Below are 19,383 nucleotides of genomic sequence, written 5' to 3'. Positions count from 1 at the left end.
CTGCATCTGCAGTCTTAAAACATCACTTACTGCTTGGACTCATGGTGACAAACCTCCAGCGTTGGATCGTTATAGATGAAAGCTGCTTCTAAATCGTTGACTCTCACTCTGTAAATCCGGCATTGTTTACTGTTCAGTTTGATTCTATTCAGGTTTGCAACTGTGGGAAATATTGTCAGTTCCACATATCCCTATGAAAAAACAAATCAAAACCACCTATAAAATCTTTACCAACTCATGAAATATAGATTTAAAAATTCTTATTAATGCATTTCACAGGAAAAACGTAGGTAAAAAACCATAATTTTTCATTTAAAATGGAAATGGGTTTGCTCTTTTTGATGTCTACAACACATTTTCTTTTATACCACTTAACAAGTGAATTTTCCCAGCTGTGGAACAGAACAAAACAAAAAAACTTTAAAATAACTGACAATCATGTTTGTTTTACTGGAAATGATCTGCCTCTACTGACTAGATTTTAAGCTACTAGCATCACAATGTTTTTCATTACTATGTTTTACATTTTGGTATCTGAGCTTGAGACAATGAGTTTCAAAACCAAAGCAGAATCCATTCTGGCAGATATGTAAATGCACAAAAAGCCTCAATGACTTCAGGTCTGAAATCATTAAAGTCTCTTCAAAGCCCCAGTGAACTCACATATAAGCTTGAAAACGCTGTAACTCCATCCCCACCACCAGCTAACACTGTGTTGAATGTCCATTTTGACTTGCAGATTGCTTTGTAATATTATTTACAATACAGTGACCTTCTTTTAGAAAGCTTTTCCTTAGAGAGATTAGTGTTCACAGTTAGAAGCTATTTTATTTGATGCATCTCAAGGAATGACAGACTTATGAGATGCATCAGATTAGAAAGTATAAAACACAAAGAAGCTGAAGAACATAATTAGCTGGTGTGTGCAGTTATGCCCTCTAAAAGCATGAAGAAATCCCAGACTTTTAATTTCTAATTCCACATTTTATTAAAAAGTACTTACTACAACTGACTTTCTCTGAAAATTTATGTTGTTGATACAAACTACCTGGTGAGTTGTGCTAGAAAAAAAAAATAAAATAAGTAAGGTTTTGCACAAATGCCAGCATTTAAAATAATATTTTAACCCAGTTTCAAAAAAAGAGAGCTCACAAAGGATGTATGTACATATAGATAAATATTGCATGTAGCATATACTTATATAAGAAGAATTCATGATGGTCTAAATTTCTTACATGGTCCAAAACATATAATTAATAGAAGTTGCATACAAGGTGATAAAAGTTCCAATAAAATCAAAGTATAGTATCATACCAGTATGAATATTACCAGTAATATAGGAAGAAAACATCGCTTTTGAACATCACGTAACAGTAGGTAAAAACACTATATTACTAATGGGACAGAATCACTTTCTAACAGTTTAGTGATGTACAGTATTAGAAGCAGGGTACAGCTGCAATATTTTCCATTAGAGACCTGTGGAAGATTTACCTGGCGAGCTGACTCTCATATATCATTTATGTAAGCAGTTACTATACATGAAAAAACATATGGTATGTGCTTTTACAATTAGTATGTCATAAGAATTTTTATTTTAAATAATGATTATATATCAATCAAGATAGGTATTTTAAACAAGCCAATGCATTGATTTAAATTTTGAATCACATATTAGAACTCCTAGTAATTGAAATTCTGATTTACAAAATGCAAGATAAAATAATAATTCAAAGTTTTAACATTTTAGAAGTTATTTCTATATTTTTCTGTAGTAAGTGGCATCTTTACCACACTTCACAGTAGTTCTATTCACGGCTCCAGATACAACCTTATAGTAATTCACCTTTTATGCCACATCACACATTATACATACATACTCATGTACCCTGTGCATTAAAAAGTGACTTTCCTTCAGTTTAGCAAGCTCAATAAAAATTCCTACAGAAGAATGGTAACATCTAATATCCAGTGATGGATTCAAACTTTACCTACACATTAAAACATATAAGATAACATGAGTGATTCTATTTAGAAACACATTTGTCTTACAGATTTATAAAGAAATTGAGGTATAAGCAGAAATACATAAAGATCCACTAAAATCCACAACCAACTGGTTTACAGCTTGCTTACAATCAAAATAATTCATACGTAAAAATGACAATTTGCTTAACAAAGCTGCTTGCTGCTAATGCAAGCATTTTTTAATATGTAAAAAAGTACTTGCATCAATAGGGTTTGACACAGCAGTAAGAATGAAACATGGCAGCATGGTCTGTCATGCAGAAATTAAGTGAAGAGATTTACCACGTTTGAAGAGCACATTCAGTATCTTTATGAGACTGCATGGTTGACAGACTCACTATCCATGAGTAAGTCCATTTACACAATAAAACATACACCTACAACATGCATTTTCTGAGTGCAAGCTACACCATAAGTAATAGTTACAACCTCCTCAGTTAAATAATTACCAATCAGCCTGTGGCCTGTTTCAAATGTGCAGTGATCTAATGTAGAGCAATTAAAAAAAAATATGATACTTATAATTTATATGGTCTTGGGCTCTCAAATCCTTTGTCTCCTTTCTTCCTATTCATCCTGAACAGCGGCACTAAACACACACTGCTGACCGTCAGACTGGCACCAGCGTCATCCCCGCTTGATGGGTCCTTCGATTTTTCCCGGTGTCCAGTCGCATTTGATCACTCATCTCCAGAGTGGATCTTTGACCCACAACAGTCAGGCATCTTCAGCTCGAATAAGCACCATAGTTATAACACAAACAAACTTCAGTATTTCTGTATAACCTTTCACGAGTGCAGCACACAGCCCCTCTCTGCACTGGGGTATGGTACCGGTTCAGAGGAGCTTCGTGTTTCTTGCCCAGAACCTCCGTATATCGCCGGAGCTACCCCCTCAGGAAGGCCGGGGCGGCTGGGCCGGTACAGCCGACAGGTCCCAGCTACTGGGCCAGTGGGCTGGGGCCGCACCCTCCGCTGACAGGTGAGAGAGGCGGTGCCGGGGGACGAGGGGGAGCGCAGGCGCTGCCGCCGAGCCCCCGCGGCGCGGCCTTATCGTCGCTGTGGAGGCGGGCGCCGCTCCGGCTGCGCTGGGGGCTCCCGCGGCTCGTTCTGGTCCGGGGCGGAGGGCGAGGGCCAGCCGGCATGGAGGGCAGCGCGGCCCAGCACGGCGCGGGCTGTGGGGCCCAGCGAGGCTCCCCCTCAGCAGCGCGGGCGCCGGGCCCCGCCGACTCTCTGCCCCTCGGCACCCGCCGCCATTTTGATAGCAACCTTTGACCCCTGGCAGTTGAAAGGTCACAGCCTGTTTAACGGGGTTTATTTCTTTAAGGATATAAAGGCTTTTGGAATCTTACTTTTCATAAGGACTGTGTCAGAGGCAGTCGTAGGAAAAAAAAAAAAAAAAGAGAAAAAAAATATTTCCCCCCCCAAATAACCTAAAGCATTCCTACGGGCCGGGTCACGTACTAGTGCGCGTGCGCCCGACGGGCCTCCTGCACAGGCGCGCGGGCGTGGCGATTTGCGCATGCGCACGCGGTGCCGGGGCGGGGCCGCAGGGCGGTGGGGTGGCGGTGGAGGCGCCTCATGCGCGGCCTGTGCGGACAACCGGCTTCTCAGCTCCGGCTGGAACCCTCGGATAGCGGCTCAGGCCCATAAAATAACCGTTTGGTTCTCAGTCTGGGGTTTACTTGAAGCGCAGCCGCGCCCTGTGCCGTCAGCCTCCCTTCTGGAGGCGCTGCCCTGCGAGCGGGGGGAGGGGAGCGCTTGAGCTACTTGGAACAAACCGCGTATAGACACCTGAGCTGACGGGCCGGGCTCCAGGGCACAGCCAGCTGTTGAATCAAAACAAAAAGGATTTGACACTAAAAGCACTGCTGGAAATACGGCACAGAGCCACAAAATGAGATTCGATCCATTGACCTCCTCCCTCCCAGCCCCAGTGTGCTATGGAGTGATCTTAGTTACAGCGCCAGGACGCACCATCTTCATAACCTAGATTTGTTCTATTACAAGCAAGTTTTGATTCGTCTGTTTTACACTAAAATAAATGCTTGCATTGCAGCAGTTAATGGAGTTAGCCATTTCAGCATCAGCAGTTCTTGACATTTACAAAGCATCACCTCATTTTGCACATCTGACAAAAATCAGAAGCACTGTGAACGTGTAGAATAATTACACATACAAAAATAATGTAGATAAACCTGAATCATTACCTCAGTATTACGATGCAGCTCTAATCATGTAATACTTGAATTCTTGTTTCACAAATAATCACCACTGTAAATATACAGTGTTGTATCACAGAGCACAAGACTAGTAATTGTCTTGTGCATTTCAACTACAGAACCTTATATGATGCAATGGAAGTTATTTCCAAGGCTTTTGCATTCATATCACTGTTGATCTCTCTTGAGAGGGAACCTTCTGGTGCCATGAAAAGGACCGTGGCTGTTGAAGCCAGGCAGCAAACGAGGCAATTCCCAGCAGGAGCTGTTAGAAGCCAGCTGAGTCTCTACACAACCAGCTCAACCACCACGCTTGTACACGTCAGAAACGTGGAGCAGAGTGAATTGATCCTGCATCAGTGAGCAAGAATAAGCAGAGCTCAGGAAGTAGGCTTTATTCAGTTTTTTATCTATAACAAATTCTAAGGATGACACATCCATTTAAGAGTCACAATTGAGACAGTTTCTTTCCTCTCCCTGCTCACTCTACACTTGACATGCTAGCAATTCCAAAGTTTTTCTTACCTTACATCTGAGTTTGATGCAGCAAATAATCTTTTTTATAAAAAATACAATTGTTAAAAAACAACTGAAAAATGCATAATATTAAGCTCTGACTCATAAATGCAAACAATCCTTTTTAATGATTACAAAATTTCAATTTCAGGCACTCCACTTCATGACAATATCATAAAAATAACCTGTTTCATTGCTCTACAGAGAATAACATTCCAGCCTAAGTTTTCAAGGCAATTTCTAAAAAAAAAAAAATTAAATAATTGCATTAGAAAGTTTTATAAGTTCTCTTTGAAAAGCAAAGGTAGTCTTCTGTAAAATATTAATTTTACATCAGCTACATTCTAATGGCAGTTTATAGGAATTTCATAACACAATGTTTAACTATTCTTTCATACCATCACACTTGATTGCAATGTTGTGGGTTTTTTTTTTTTTTGTAATAATTAAAAGGCAATTCTGCCAAATGTTAAAGTGTCAAGAGCTTGTGCCAGTGTTAGTCACAGACACGACCATAGAAAGAACCACCTTCCAAAATTAAGACTAGTGTAGTCCCAGTTAGGAGTAACTTGTTGATGAGCTTGTCAAGGTCTGTAGTACTCAAAATGTCAATGCTGCTACAAAATCTTAATCTTTAAGAACGCTCACTAATGGGCAAAAGGCTAAGCAGTCAATTTTGCCATTGAAATCAATTAAATTGCTTCAATTATTATCAAGGAGGTTTTAACCTTCAATGTCAGACTTCAGTGTATTGATAGATGGCTAAAGTGTGTTCAAGAAGTAGCTTGACTCCTGGCATAACTATAGACATGAAGGAAGAAGACGGTGGGCACGGGAAGGTGGGCATGGGCTGCTGACACTGGTTTCCAGGAAAGACAAGTGACCTGATGTTCTACTCAGCTGAGCAGAAAACAAAACTCATTCAAGCAGCTTAGCTGCTTAAAAACACAGTATTATATTGGTTGATAACTTGTTTCCCCAGAAGGCAGGAAGATGCAATATTCACTGTTACTCCACTGAGGATTCTCTGTTCTTAAACCAATACTTGTTATGAGATGGGTCTTCTAGAATTATAAACTCTAACACCATTCTGCATTGACGAGCGAGCGTATTTTGTCAGAAGAGCACCGACTGTCTGCTTCTCTGCACATAAGTCTCTAGAGATGAAATAAAGCAGGTGACATTGGCATTAGAGATATTCTCATACAAAACAAATCCATGAAATAGTTGTCAATATATCGATACACTGGCTTAGGGTATTGGGAGAAAAAAATACTGCTAAAACTTTCACAAGATGCTTTAAACTACCTGAAGTTTAGAACTTTGCTTGACATTTGAACAGGCAAACTACATTAATTACTTCAGAAACAAGGATTTTGTTTCTTAGGGGGAGTTGGTTGGTTTTTGCTATTACTGTTCTCTAAAGGATTTTCAATCTAGCATAGCAGTTAGCTTTGAACTACTTAATTATTTACAGTAAATTTACAGCCACTCAAAGTTTTGACGCAGTTACTCCTGGGTTACCATCTATAGCTGCTCCCATATATCCTGTCTGTGCCTTCCAGGCAGCAGCACAGTGTGTTAACCGCCAAGGGAACAAAGGACACCATACAGGAAGCACTACGGCATCATAAATATGGAGACCAATTATAAATAATATCAGGAGGTTAATCCTTTGAGTTAAATCTGCCTCAATCAAATAGGACAGAGTTATTGCCCATTTAAATTCAATAAGATCAGCTTTTTTTTTTTTTTTTTTTTTTTTTTTTTTTTTACATCCAACAAATATAGCTACAGTTCCCAGGGGTGGCAATTCTATTCATATAGAATTTGTATTGACATAAAATGGAAAGTATAGTATTTGAGGCAATTATAGCTCATAAGAAGTCAGCCATGCAAAACAGGAAGAATATAACACTATTATATTTTACTAAAAATAAATACATCCTTACTGTATATAAGGGGTAATATCCTCTTCTGTCCACTTTTCCCGTATGCTGAATAAGCTGTTGAATCTGTCCTGATTGTCTTCAGGTAAGTCGTCTACTTTTAGCAGAAAGATGGTCTCTGGTCTCGAGTTTTTATCCACAAGAGCCAAGCCCTATAAGTCAGCATAAGAGAGAAAAATGTCAAGTAAAGACAAAACAATGAAACTTCCTTCTTTTTGGCAATAATCCATACAGGTTGTTCTTTGCACGTCCAAAGCCGCCTAAAACAGCACTACTAGTGAAAAAGTGTTATTGTGGTGCTGGTTTACAGGCACTATTTATGACAACAAGGGAGGGGGAAATCCAACTCTGCCTCCTTTGAGCATTTCCACAGTGCTTGCTGCTCTACTGCCTGTCATTACAATTTGCTCAACAATAGCTTCAGCTTCTGTTCGAGTTACATTTTCAAGTATAAACTATACAGCTGCAACTTTTCTTCAGTGAAACATGCCAGAGTTACAGAAACCTGAAATGTCATGATTCCAGACTATTGATGCTCAGAAAGAATGTCATAGGAAGTACTTAAACTCAAAAGCTGACAGAAATAATAAAATCAATACCCATTAATCGATAAAATCTACATATGACACAAGTCACTTTACAGCCTCCTCATTACAGAATCCATACTTTTTGTTTTTACCTTCAGCTGATCAAGCCTTGCTGTCATCCCTTCAGGGACACTTTGTTGCCAGACTTCTTGAAACTCTGATAGATTGAATCTAACTGCATTTTGCAAAAGCATTTGTGCTATAGATCTGCATATTTTATCTTCATGCATCTCAAAGTAAACCTCCCCTGCTGAGAAACAAAAAAACCCAGGTTATCTCGGATTTTTCCTTCTTGATAAAAGAACAGAGAACAGCCTCACATTTCTTTTCTGTTCTAGTGTCTTCTACAAACCAAATATCCTGTTTTTTCTTTTCCTCAGGGAGTAATCTGACTTGGTAGTACTTTGGGTAAGTGACAGGATCTTCTCATTCTCAAGAACAAATTAAACAGAAAATTATGTGCATGCAGCACTGCCCAAGCTACGGTATTCATTTATATCAATAAATGTAGTTGCCTCCCATCTTTTCCCCTTTCACAATAACACTGCTTCTCCTACAGCTTTCTTTTCTGTTTCTGAACAGCTTGAAGTATTTGCTCTCTGTGATTAAACAATTAAACAAAACTTTCACTTTCTTAATCATCTTTATGACATGATGAAGGGAATAATGATCATTTATTCTTGTTCACTAACTTGGCTGAAATTCCCTCAATAACATCAGGCATCAACACTTCCTTCCACTTTTTCAGTCATTTGGACTTCCTGCAATTTTAACTTCTTCCTTGTGCAACCTGCCTAAATGTACTAAGACAACGATCTGTGTCGCTGCAGGTGCTTGCCTATGGCCTTTAAGGCCAAGTGTGACTCCTGCTTCAGCCAAAGGTGAGATGAAAGCAACTGTGGGGAAGAAATCAGATTGAGGTTAAGGCACTGAAATATTATGCCTATATGTGGGATTTAATCAATACAATCAATGGATTTTGTGGTGCAGTTCGACAGACCAGAAGCAGATGTCTACTTCAGCAAGCTGAATTCAGGGAGATCTACGTGCCACTGACTACTCACAATAGCACAAATAATTGTTTAAACATCTGAGACCTCCTAGGATATCTGAAGAGAGATTCTATCATAATTTCAACCAGTGATCTGTCTTTAGTCACAAAATTACAGCTTGTAGACGCTGAATAAATCACTTCAGGTACCTCTGATAGTTCCTGATTTTTCCCTAGTGTCTTAAACAGTTTAATATTCCCTTTTCCTATGAAAATTTCTCTAGCAGTTTGATTCTTAGCTCACTGTTTGCTCCCTCTATTTACCGGCCTTGTAGCACGTTCATTTGTTTGAACCATCTGCATTTATTCATGAATAGCTATTTTCGTTATGCAAAATTAAAATATACATGCTTTCCCAAACTTACCATCATCAACATATTTCCTTCCATAGCTTAGAAGAATATGTTCTATCATATCTCTGAAAAAAAAAAAAAAATTAGAAATCAAGGTTTAAAACTGTTCATTAGGACATTACAGAAACAGTTCCCAGGAAGAAGATGGTAAAAAAATCAAGGAGAATGGAGCATGGGACTTGTCTTCATGTCTGAAATGAACAAACTGATAACATCTTAGAAGTTAGAAGAGGACAAAAGGGGACAAAAAGGACAGATTCAGCATATCATCCCCAGCAGTCTCTTCCACTTTCTAGTTTAGCTACCAAAGACTAAAAGGTGTAAGGAGAATGAGGAAGACTCTTGCAATGTCACTTCTTTCCAATGAGAAGTGATGCAAGTCACAAATTTGGCAGTTATTTATTCCTAAATGAATAGCAGGCATTTTTCTAGACCTCTGGCATAAAATTACAACATAAATGCAAACACTAATACTAAAGCAACATATGTTTTCGAGCCAAAAGCTGAATAAATGGAAAATGCTACATATTGTAAACTAAAGACTTTTGAATGGTAATCTTAAATTATTTCATGACCCTAAATGGCAGTACAGTAAACTCAACTCTTAAAATCTGAATTCAGTATTATACCAGGAAATATACCACCATCTTAGACATTATGCAAGAGGTAAACTAAACATTTTTTGGCTAGTGTCAGAGCAAGTATTTCAAGATGGTCAGCAATATACACCTTAAGTACATGTTACTTCCAACACTGACAATTCAACAGTAATGTTTCTATTGAATCAATGGAAACATTACCAATAGACACTAAAAAGAGGTTACTGACCTGTCTGTCTAAACTACTAATGCCCTTATATATTTTAGAGCCAAAGAAAATATATCATTAACACCTTGGTAACTGGAATCTAGAGTTACAAGACTATAATTCTAAAAAATTATTAATAATGATTGCAATTAGTAATAGTAAATGATGGCTGTGGGCAATTTTGAGTACTAAAAGTAATTGCTTACGTGGGTTCTAGAGATCCAAGTTCCTCAAGGCAGGTACGTAAAGGAACCTTACTTAAAGGCCAGGACTCTGATTCTATTAGCTGAGTCACGTGATTCAAGAGTTTCATTTCATAGTCAAATTCTAGAATTCTCCAATATCCTGCACAGAGAAAACCAGAAAACAGTGTTAGGAGGGAAACATTAACACCTTCATTCTGTTCCCCTGAAGACATGTTACAGGAGTCTGAAGATTTCAGTCATACCTTTACAAAGTACAGCAACAACATTCTGTCCTGTGCAGTATTAAAACTGGGAAAAAGGAACAGAATAGTAAGAGCAAATGTAAAGAAGAAAGAAATTAAGTAATCTAAATTATTTGTAACTGTTGATGTAGATTAACTGCCACAGATACAAAGACAATACAAATCCCATCCCAAGATGAATCAGACCTGGAAGAACTAATAATTAATTCAGACACAGAACTGCATGAACAGCACTGACTGCACTGGCCCTGCAAAGTGGCAGTTCAGGTCCAGCCACGTTCATGGAAATCCAGATGTGACCAAGCACATATCTGGTACAATGGTGCTGTGCAGCTGTAAATGACAACAAAAGTCACCTGTGAGCTTGTCCTCACCTACCTGATGGGACAGTATAGAGAAGACAGAGCAGAAGTCTTCCTAGTGGTGCTCAGCAATGGGACAGGAGGCAACAGGCAGAAGTTGCAACAAGGGAAATCCCAGATGGGTGTTAGATTTTTTTTTCCCTCCTTGCGGATAGTGAAACACTGGAATAGCCTGGACAGAGGTGGTGCAATCTCCACCCTTGGAAATGCTCAGAACTCGACCAGCCGAGGCCCTGCGCAGCCAGCTCCAAGCTGGCCCTGTTCTAAAGCAGGGGTTTGGATTCCAGAGCTCAATTCTGCCCTACATTATTCTGTGACTCTAGGACTGCTGTCACCTGCTATACAGGTGAGGGCTTGGGCTGGGCCAAGTACAGGATGAGTAAGACCTGTCACAAGGTGAGGCACTTGCTCCAGCTTTGCCTCACATGGCAGGCAGACTTCTGAGACAAACCCAGTCTAGGAGGAAGAAAGTTCTAAGAAAATGCTGGGGTTACCTAAGGATCAAATATTTTTGCATCTAGAACTGCAGAAAGCAGCAGCCACTCACCTAGGAAGAGGGCAACGAGCCAAAAAAATATTCATGCTATGGGTGGGATACTCTGATGCCAGTGTTTGCAGAAGCAGAGAAGAAATAACCCTGGAAAGAGTCAGACTGGTTGATGCCTGCTCAGTTTTATCTTTTTGATCAGCATAGCAGCAGAACATATAGGAAATACAGAAACAGAACCTAGTACTTCGAAGTAACTTGCACTTTGACAGACGAGGATATGGAATGGGCCTTAGAAAAAGGACACATGGATATTTTGGGAAAAAAGAAAAAAAACACACACAAAAAACCCCAAGGTTATTTCCTCACAGGCAATAATATTCTTTAGAGACAAATACCTTCAATTTCGCAGGCATCTATAACCTGCAATTGGTGCAATATTTCTTCTTCACTTGCTTGAATCAGACTTAACAAATCTTCTGTTGTATACTGCAACAAGAGAAAAAAGAACTAAATAAACCAAGTTATCCTTACTCCTCCTTTGCTTCAGCAAACATGCTAAATGGATGATAAGATGTAATGAAGGAAAGACTTAAAAGATTGATTTTTTTTTCCCCACACTCTTAATTTTCTAAGGTTTACAACACTCTCTGAAACTTTTCCTTTATCTTACAGCATTTTCTCAAAAAGTTATTCAATATAAAATACAGGCTAACTACAGGGAAGTCTTTGTGCCTTGCATGAAGAGTACACCTATATTCCCAAGATGTCAAACTAGCACAAGTAGGCACCACAAGTAAAGTATCACAGGAAGAATGAAAATAGAATGTATTCTGTCTTTCATAAATCACATATTTTGATCTATGAGATGCATAGAAAAGGCAAAACAGAGCACTGGAACAGGCTCTGGAACAGAGAGGTTGTGGAGTCTCCTTCCCTGGAGACATTCAAACCCGCCTGAACACATTCCTGTATGATCTGCTCTGGTGAACCTGCTTTAGCAGGTGGGTTGGACTAGATGATCTACAGAGGTGCATTTCAACCCCAGCCATTCTGTGATTCTGTGAAAACAGAAATCACCACTTTTGGAGTAGTCAGAACTCCAACTTAGTACCTCCACTAAGGGAAAGCCTCCTCCAGCATGACCTCAACTGTTACGTATTATGTTTTGGTGTCTGCTAACCAATTAGCAGATGTATAGCACAGACCTGGCCACAGTACATACAGCTTCTTGCAGAACAGTTACTAGGTGAGATGGGAGGGTGCTGTGGATACTATGGTAAAGATTTAAGAGGCATGGGAGGAACAGAAGGTATCATGAAGTGTGAAGTAAAGGGAACGAACACCAGTCTTAAATACCTATTAAACAGGACTTCATCAATTCCTTTATTCACCTTACAGCCTTTTTAATCAACTCTACTATTAAAGTTTTGTTGATTATAGCATATTTCCTATCCAAAAAGAAAAAAAATGGATCAAGTACTTGAGATCTATTAGACTATGGGAACACAAATAGAACAAACCAACACTAAGTTTGGAACATTCACATTAGAAAAACATTTCATAAATACAGAAAACTCTCCTCTTCTTGCTATGCCATTCCAATTAGACAGTATGTTGAAACATCATCAGACTAAGCAGCACTGAACTCACATCAGTATTTGAACAAGGGATGACCATGTATACCAGAATTTAAAAAACACTGCTCGCAGTTTAGAGCAAATATATCCCCAGATCAGCATGCAGCTGTGTTTGTGAGCTAGATACTGCCATTTAGGTAGGACCCTGCACAGGAGTCCTCGGCATTTGTTCCCCTCTGAGGCCTGGCACACACTCCAACAGCTTTTTTAAAGAAAACACTGCTCTCAACTATGACGCTTTTATAAGCTGCATCACCTTTGCAAACATAAAATGGAATGGGTTAACTTGCATTATGTCCATACCAGCATTTTCCAGACAAGGATAAGAAATATATTAAACATGTTAACTCTGATGCAATCAATCATCTGAATATGCCTTGTCATCTCACTGTAAGCCCCAGTATGCATCAGGCTTCCTTACAGTAACTCCTTATAATGCTATAGTTCCCCAGGGTTCTTCTCTTGTAGTTCTCTGTGTATGATACAGTACAAACAACTGAAAACCACAAGCTTACAGTAAGATACCAAAACATAGTAATTTGTGTTTAAACAGATTAAAGATGGTTTATTTGTTTCCAGCACCCAATAAATATTAAGTGTAAGCAAACAACAGATTTTTACTATACATGTATTCTTTGGGATTCCAGTGAAAATTAGTCCCATAGGAAAGACAGCTTTCCCACGGAGAGCTTTAAGATCTCCATAGCTAAGATTCGTCTACATTTATCAGATACAGAACTGCTCTCCAGTAAGCCAATACATGGAACATTATCCTTCAAAACAAATGGAGAAGATCAGTTCCCAAACTAGGCACTAACACTTGGGGAGACACAGACATGTTTTTATAAAATTAATTCCATGTTATCAGTAAATACTATTGCATATGACATCTTATTGTGTTGACAGGCTTTGTCAATGCTTATAATTTCTGAATAATTTAGGCTCTCTTCCTTCTGCCATCCCTTATTTTGCTGCTATGTCCTTCTATGCCTAGGCCAGAGTAGGTAGGAAAAATTAGAGGTGGAAAAGGGAATGCTGGGGGAAAGATTCTGAAACTTATCAGAAATTAGACTGTTAATCACCCAGAGAGAGGTAGCGTCTCTCTCCAAGGGATACACGTAACATCTATGTTTGCACATGCAAGCACACACAGATGGCTTGTTAGCATCAGCTTCAATGAAGCCTCTGAAGCGGGCACTGGAACAGGCTCCCCAGGGAGGTGTCACAGCCCCAAGCCTGACAGAGTTCAAGAAGAGACCGGACAACACCCTCAGACACATGGTGTGACCTGTGGGGTTGTCCTGTGCAGGGACAGGAGTTGGACTTGATGATTCTTGTCCCTTCCAACTAAGGACATTCTATGATTATATGATTCCGTGAAGCCTCAGTGTAAAATACGGTGGAGCAACCATTTCTGTTTTTTAAAGTCAAAAGGAAAATCAACTAAGCTAACAAGACTCCAGGATTTTTTGAGCCTTTTATATGAGATCATATGCTGCACAGTCCCAGTCTATCCATTACTGGATATCCTAAACTGGATTTCCTGGAAACACACGGGGGTAGTAGGTCAGGATTTTATTTGCGCTTTCCCTTCTTGTAACGTCAGTCTTATTCTCTGCCTTATATCATCCTTGTCATTCTTGGCAACTCCCTGCTTCTCCTTGTCATCATAAAATAATGATTGACAAGTGACTTTCACATGAGTGTCTTGTGAACTTATACCTAGCTCATGCATGACAGCACCAAAGGAGGAGCAAAGGCTACATTATACCTTAGCAGTCATATAACTCTAAAGGAATTTACAAAAGGTTCTGAAGACTGTCTCAAGAAACTCCCGGCATGAAAAAGGAAATCCTCAGTCTCTTTCAGTGTCCTTCCTTTTCCTCTTTTTACTAAAAAAAGAGTTGCTTACCTGCTACTCAGTGGAAGGGCTAATAATTACCAATTTGTTTAGAATAGTAGGCTTAAAAAAGTTAACTCAAAGCAGCACTGTGAAACATTGAAGTAAAAGTATTTTTCCAGTTGAGAATGTATCTTCACATTAATTTGCCCATTACCAATTACAAAAAAGTAGCTTACATAGATGATTTACCTTCGAAAATGTCGAAGTCTGATCTTTCTGGCTATCTGGCCCTTCATATGGATCTTCCATTAAAAGCTTCCTCAGTTTCTTCAGTTTAGGTCGACATCTCCTTAATTCCCAATAGTTATTGGAGAAGCCAGCAATCTAGAAGAAAAACCAGCAACTCTTAAAAGATTTTTACCTACCGTTTGGATTCAAAGAAACTTACCAAAAATTATCAGCAAAAAGTATTAATCTAGTCACTGAGAACGATCATTTATTAATAGGGTGATTACTTTAAAGATAAAGCAATCATCATAATATTTTCAATTTAAAAATCACTGCAGGCAATGGAGAATAAAAATCCATCCGTTGATAAAAATACGTTCATGGTGCATATGACAAAGGGAACAACTCATCTCTACATGCAGATGATAGATAGAATATCATGATGGGATATATTCCTGCACAGTCCTCATCAACACTTCTTATCCTCTTAATACTAAGTCATATTATTGCCATAGAGCCCTTCCTGTATTATCCTGTTTCCATCTTCCTCACTTCTTCCCATGCTTGAGATCTACTGCATGGTGTTTTTACACCTTATTGAATCATCATATCACTAAGCTCAGGTAAAAGAGCCAGTAACAAGACAATAAGTTACACTTGCACACAACTAACAAGATATCTCTGTTCCTGACTCTGATTCAACACACAAATTCAAAGTGTGAAACAGGAAGCTCAGGTGTAATTGATTCAACACTAACTGCGTGAAACTTTACCTTCAAAGTAATCCTGAGTTGTTTCATGGGGTACAGCTCAGACTTCCTAGCAGATTCTTTGAAGAGGACAGAGTATTGGAGGCCTTTCAGCATTGTTTCCGCTATTTACCAAACCAACGTGAGTGGGTACAGAATGATAGATGCAGAACAGACTCCAGGTTTGCAACTCCTGACCCAACCACTGGCCCCTTGTAAAAAAGCCTCCATGAAGAAGCATCCAGACAGTATTTTAAAACGGCCCAAATCCTTTGCCAGACTACTTTTTTTTTAAAAGTCATCAATTAAAAAAAAAAAAAAATCAAAATTTTAAAATAATGTTCCATTTAAATCAACTATAAGCAAACCACCTATATGTAGAAGTCCTATTCATTTCTAATACAGAAAAAGCTAATCTAACTATTCTATGGCTTGCTTGGCAGAAAATTCACATAAATACTAATTTCCTGACAAACTTCTACATTTTTTTTCCTCCATGTCAAAGAGCATTTACCCAAGTGTTAGACTCTTTTCCTTGCCAAGTTTTTTTTCTGAGCAATTTGCCAACGAACAATACGGCATAGAAAAGGAAATAAATAATTCTAATTCGTAAGCCAAAGCTTATAACTGGAGTTGGTCTGTGTGAGGTTAATAAAATCACAGATGCTTTGGCTATAGGTATTAGTCTTGCAAGCAGTACAAGACTACAGGAGAAAGGCAGTGAAGCCCCAAAACACTGAGTAAAAATAGTATCTTATGTTTTACAATATGCAGTGTCAATACATCACATAATGTTTTTGAAAACATAAAGAAAGCTCTTAGAAATTAAACTCTAAAAATAATTCATAAGCAAATCACACATATTATGTTGCCATGTATGACTTCAGAGGACTAGAGAGATCATTAAACAGAGAAAAAAATTATGGAAGAACATTACTTTCTCAGTAATCTACTTTAGTTTGAATTAACTTCTGTTAGCTGAACTACTGACTTCACGGAAGAAATTATGTTAGTTTGATTATTATGTTCATCTAAGGACAAGCAGGATTACTTCTCAATTATGTCATTATACCTGTTGCAACAAACAATGCCCTAGCAATAATATTTCCCTAACTATTTTTAGAAGAATTTTATTGAGTATGCTTCAGAAGAGCAGAAAACAATAAATTATTGAAATCAAGAACTCTAAAAAACTCTAAAATCATTCATTCAAACGAATCTTTCCAGATGCTAGTTGAGAGTCACCTTTGAATATATTTCTGTATTTAAAAAATAATATTCAGGCATGACATGGTATAATCTACCTTTTGGGGAAAGCACTCCTAAGAATCAATTTGTGAACAGCTTATTTTAAAAATAGGTGCTAACACTGAGAAATTAGATTTTCTTTGAAAGCTTTTAATACCTACCACAAGTGATTACTACCCACTGAAAATAAACCGAAGTTTTAACTTCTTAGAAACAGTAATTATCATACACCATGGATAAAATTCAGTTGCCTAAAGAAGGGCCCTAGAGCCATTTTAGATCCCCTAAGGTATAGCGTGCCCCCTGTGTATGAAGTTTATTTATAAAGACATCCTCCTGGGTCTGTTCAATATACAAAGAACCTACAGGAGACTCATGTCCTTCTACGGCAGCAGCTCGCCGCTAGACCAATACCACAGGCATCTAAAATGGCATTAGAAGCCTATGTTTAGGCAACTGAATCCCAGACAGATTTCATATATGTATCTTGGGTAAAATACAAGAAATCATAGAGAATAAGTAGAGAATTAAAGCAAACAAATAAAGACCCAGAAAGACATACCTGTGAATGAATAATATTACAAGATGCTTGATTGTCGTTCAGCTGTTCTGGAGTTTTGCAGCCAGGAATAAACAGCAGCATATTTGAGGTATCTGCTATTTTCATGTCGTAAGTTTTATCTTTGCTGCACAACACTGCTTGTTCATCCTTTTCACCACGGATTACTAGGCTGGAAAAAAATAGCACAAAAATAAAGATGTATTTTTACCTCTATTTTAGGATGAACAACTATTAAACTGGTCTGATATTTTTTCACAGTTCTATTTAGTAGCAGCAGTCACAGTATACCAAGATATAAAAATGTAATAGTCAATTAATCTAAAATATCTTAACACTATGTTTTTTTCCTCTCCTTTTTGAGTTTTCTCACTTTGAAAGACATGCATTCAAGGTTCTTATGCAGATCACAGTCCAACCACGTCACCGGCCCATTCACACAACCCCCCAAAACACCAATTAAGTGTGCTTAAAGCCTGAACTAGTTCACTGATACTAGAAATTAGATTACTAGTTGTTCTTTAATGAGGACTGAAACTGGCCCATTGTGAAACAAGAAAGAAAACAGAAATTTTGTTTATGGTACAACATCCTTCAGACAATTCCCTCTCATAAACATACACATTTTCTTGCAAATAATTCCAAGCAGGTAAGAAAACCATCTTCTAGAGCATTTCAGTGCAAAGAATCAATGCAAACATCCCTCTTCAGCTCACAAACTTGGTTAAATACATTCTCAATGAGGACATAATACCAAAGCAGGCACACAACAGGGAACATTCAGTTCCTCCCAGGCTACACTACATTTAAGTGCTCAGATTCAATTTAATCAAACTGCTCCTCTTGCTTTCAAAAGCTTCCCATGCATGAACAAAGCTCAGCTGTGCCCCATGGTCCTCAGCACAATCCAGGCCTCTAATCAATGACACTTTATCAATATTACACCAAATAAGAACAGGCTTACTAACACACATCTCTGATGACTATTTTCTTTAGAGGGAGTTGTATAATTTTAAACATTCTTATTGTGCCGCTGGCATTGCAGCAAAAGAAGACATTTTAAAACCACATCCAAAGCTTATCTAGAATCTGTTCTTGGTCCAGAGTTAGAGGTCACATAACTATCCTACCAAATGCCCCTGCTAATACCGTGTGTCCTTCTCTGTCCTCTTTGGCCAACCTGCAGGCACCTGCCTCCCCTCCAACCTCCAGAGTTCCAGGAGGAAAATCTCAAAGTCAGTGGAATTCTTTTAAAGACATTATCTCCTTTCTAAAGCCAAAGCTTTTAGGCACCTGTATTCATATGCCTGATGAGAAACTCTTCTCAGTTTTGGCTAGAAGTCTCCTCAGAAGCAATTTTTCCGCGTTAGGAAAAAAAAAACCCACCACGCTTCTTATGGGCTAGTAACCTAGTTTTTAGTTTCTAATGTAATGGAGCCAGGTTTAAGGGACAGTTACATTTTCAAGCAAACCGTATTAGAACAAAAGTGTGGAAAAAGCTCCGTTTAAGAGCCATGTCAGCTCCTGAACACTAAGGACGGGCCAAGGGGCAGCCCCGGGAGCGCCTACCGGCGCCACCTCCGTCCCGCTCCCCCGCTCGGCGGGGGGAAGGGGTGGAAAACTGCAGCGTCTCGCAGCGGGGTGGGCCTGCCCCGACTCCCCAGCCTGCCTCGGGTCGCCGTTCGAGATACCGCGGCCGCCAGGCCCGAAGCGGCGACGGGGCGGGGGTGCGTGGGGTGTCACCGCGGCCCGGGTCGCCCCTCGCCTCAGGGGACGGCGACTACATCACCACCCCCCACCCTCCAGGGGGCGCCCCACGCCGCCCGCACCTGCGTCCCGCCTCCAGCTCGGCGCAGAGGCCCGGCTCCAGCTGCAGCAGGCAGCACTCGCCGGCGCTGGCCTGCGGGCCGAAGCTGAGGCAATGGACGGTCGGCAGCAGCTCCGCCGGGTTCAGTTTGGCGGTCTGCAGCGTAGCATCCACCTCCGCGCGGTTCCGCATGGCGCCCGCCGAGCTCGATCCGCTCCGAAAGCCGCGCCACAGCGTGCCCCGCCCCGCCCAGGCGGTGCCGGGAGCGGCGTGGGAGGCGGGGCGGCGGGCGCCGGCGGGGTTGATTCTGTGGTTGGCTGCGACGCGGCCGGTTGTGGCCAGCGGGGCGGGTGGCAACGCGTCGGGGTTACAGCGGGAACTCGCTCTCCTCAGCAGCCGCTGGTTCCCGCCCGGCTCGGCCCGGCTCCCGCGGTTGCAGCTCCACCTCCGTTCTGATGCCTGACAGACCTATCGATTTCTGTCTGGCTGCACTGGAGCTA

At 40.0% G+C, this 19,383-nt stretch overlaps 2 protein-coding genes across 4 annotated transcripts in view; both read right to left on the bottom strand.

Moving 5' to 3' along the window:
• TAF2 (TATA-box binding protein associated factor 2) overlaps positions 1-3,291 on the bottom strand; it is a 61,311-nt gene extending 58,020 nt beyond the window's left edge. The window contains 3 exon segments of the mRNA XM_082046576.1: positions 31-191; positions 1,004-1,058; positions 2,551-3,291. Of these exon segments, the coding sequence (XP_081902702.1) occupies positions 31-191; positions 1,004-1,058; positions 2,551-2,603 (269 nt within the window). The 5' untranslated portion in view covers positions 2,604-3,291.
• Positions 3,292-4,619: 1,328 nt separating this feature from the next.
• On the bottom strand, positions 4,620-19,143 carry DSCC1 (DNA replication and sister chromatid cohesion 1). Of its 3 annotated transcripts, none has more exons than XM_082044969.1 (9): positions 18,906-19,143; positions 17,080-17,248; positions 14,542-14,676; positions 11,208-11,298; positions 9,719-9,857; positions 8,718-8,770; positions 7,394-7,551; positions 6,718-6,866; positions 4,620-5,922 (listed from the first exon to the last, which is right to left on the bottom strand). In XM_082044969.1, the coding sequence occupies exons 1-9, from the start codon at positions 19,073-19,075 to the stop codon at positions 5,814-5,816; spliced, it is 1,173 nt and encodes a 390-aa protein (XP_081901095.1). In that variant the 5' UTR covers positions 19,076-19,143; the 3' UTR covers positions 4,620-5,813. The 3 variants fall into 3 exon arrangements, with proteins under 3 accessions (XP_081901095.1, XP_081901097.1, XP_081901096.1); XM_082044971.1 differs by having other exon boundaries at positions 4,620-5,005; XM_082044970.1 differs by having other exon boundaries at positions 7,394-7,548.
• Between the last annotated feature and the right edge of the window lie 240 nt (positions 19,144-19,383).

The sequence above is a fragment of the Streptopelia decaocto genome (assembly GCF_964273445.1).
Source record: "Streptopelia decaocto genome assembly, chromosome: 2".
Taxonomy (NCBI): Eukaryota; Metazoa; Chordata; class Aves; order Columbiformes; family Columbidae; genus Streptopelia; species Streptopelia decaocto.
This window is presented reverse-complemented; position numbering and strand designations above follow the sequence as displayed.

Coding starts and splice junctions, on each gene's coding strand:
- DSCC1 (XM_082044969.1), bottom strand. CDS start 19,075: ATGCGGAACCGCGCGGAGGTGGATGCTACGCTGCAGACCGCCAAACTG. Junction 11,299..14,541: donor AGACTTCGACATTTTCGAAG/GTAAATCATCTA, acceptor CTCTTGTTGCAG/TATACAACAGAAGATTTGTT. Junction 6,867..7,393: donor CAAGGCTTGATCAGCTGAAG/GTAAAAACAAAA, acceptor GCTGACTTATAG/GGCTTGGCTCTTGTGGATAA.